We start from the raw sequence: 1,422 nt of genomic DNA, 5'->3' as shown, positions 1-1,422 counted from the left end.
AATATCTCTTCATGAATAAAACGCTAAAATATCTCACGCACAGCAAAAAAAATCTTACAATATCTGAAAACAGTCACTTTAGTATGCACCAAATTGCACAAATTGGTGCATTTTCCCACACCCACCCCCCGCTCGGTCGCTTCGCTACCTGGCATCTCACCTGTGACCTATCACCCAATGTTGGCAGCCCTGCAGTACACTGTAAAAGCTTCGATTAACAAAGCGAATGAAATGTTTCCCATAACTAGCTCGAATTATGAACTGACTAAAGTACGTACCCTGCACCATGAACTAGAATACATTTCATATGCTTCACCATGCACAGTGTCATTATTTTGGCAACAGTACGGAGTGCATCTTTTTTGACTTCCTGGTTACCCTCCGTTTTATACGTCAAGGCACTACCTCCGACCTTAATAATGCAGTCCAGCTGAGTTGTCATTGTAATAGAGGAATGGCTAAGTTTTATATATGCCTATTTTCATATGTAGTTTGAACATTTTTTACTATAACATACAAGACAAAATAATCACAAGCAACTCCGACTCAAGCGTCTACAGTCGCTACACTTTTTCACAGGATCGGATGCACTCCAGCATGTTTTGCTCCTGGCGCCACCCATTGGCAGTAATGGTAACAATCATAGTTATCTACACTGTGCACGTTGTTGATATTGCGAAAAAAAACTGTCCTGTGCGTTAAGTTTTACTGTAACTTGCAGTAATAGAACAGTCAAGAAGAATTAAGACTTTTACGATATCAATACATACTTAACATAGAAGGTAAAATAGGCTGTAGACTTTTATACAATTTGGCATTTAGCATGGGTTGTTCTGGGGTACTCTTTAATAAATTTGCTTCGAGTCACAGTAAAGCTTGAAGTAATTGTTTTGAATTTGAATTTGAATTTGAATTTGAATTTGAATTTTAAAGCGACAACAAATAACACATAATAATAATAGCCTACGTTCTATAACACAAACAGTAATGTAAAAGTAGAGTAAGATATAATCAGGAGTCTATCAATATTGATCGATATTGATAGACTCCTGATATAATCCGTATAAAGCTTTGCAAACGTAAATTCGTTGCTAAAAGTAATAGATTTAGTGCCAACAGGTGGCGCTGTTACGATATCGGTATCTGGGTCACTGTTATTCTGTTATTCAGGGCCAAACAGCGGCGTGTTTCTAGTGTGTGGTTCTGATCATGTGCCGTGAACGTGTGTCAGGGGTAAGAAATAGTTTGACAACAATATATAGAAGACCGATATGTACAGAGTATATCTATATTATCACTATTAGCGTCAGGTCACTTATCTCTAGCCGCAAGTCCACACTACTGCTGATAGTGATAGTGATACACTGATAGCGATAGTAGTCACGTGACCAAAAAGTGACATAAATGAGGAAAACAGCACAT

General features: G+C 37.9%; 1 protein-coding gene across 1 annotated transcript in view; it reads right to left on the bottom strand.

The window, feature by feature from the left end:
* Positions 1–577, bottom strand: part of LOC106820648 — an 8,579-nt gene extending 8,002 nt beyond the window's left edge. Inside the window, exon 1 of the mRNA XM_014825153.1 lies at positions 279–577. Within this exon, the coding sequence (XP_014680639.1) occupies positions 279–442 (164 nt within the window). The 5' untranslated portion in view covers positions 443–577. The remainder of the gene's footprint in view (positions 1–278) is intronic.
* Positions 578–1,422: the final 845 nt, after the last annotated feature.

Source organism: Priapulus caudatus, unplaced genomic scaffold, assembly GCF_000485595.1.
Source record: "Priapulus caudatus unplaced genomic scaffold, Priapulus_caudatus-5.0.1 Scaffold42, whole genome shotgun sequence".
Taxonomy (NCBI): Eukaryota; Metazoa; Priapulida; class Priapulimorpha; order Priapulimorphida; family Priapulidae; genus Priapulus; species Priapulus caudatus.
Note: the sequence above shows the minus strand (reverse complement) of the source record. Positions and strands in the feature narration are given on the sequence as shown.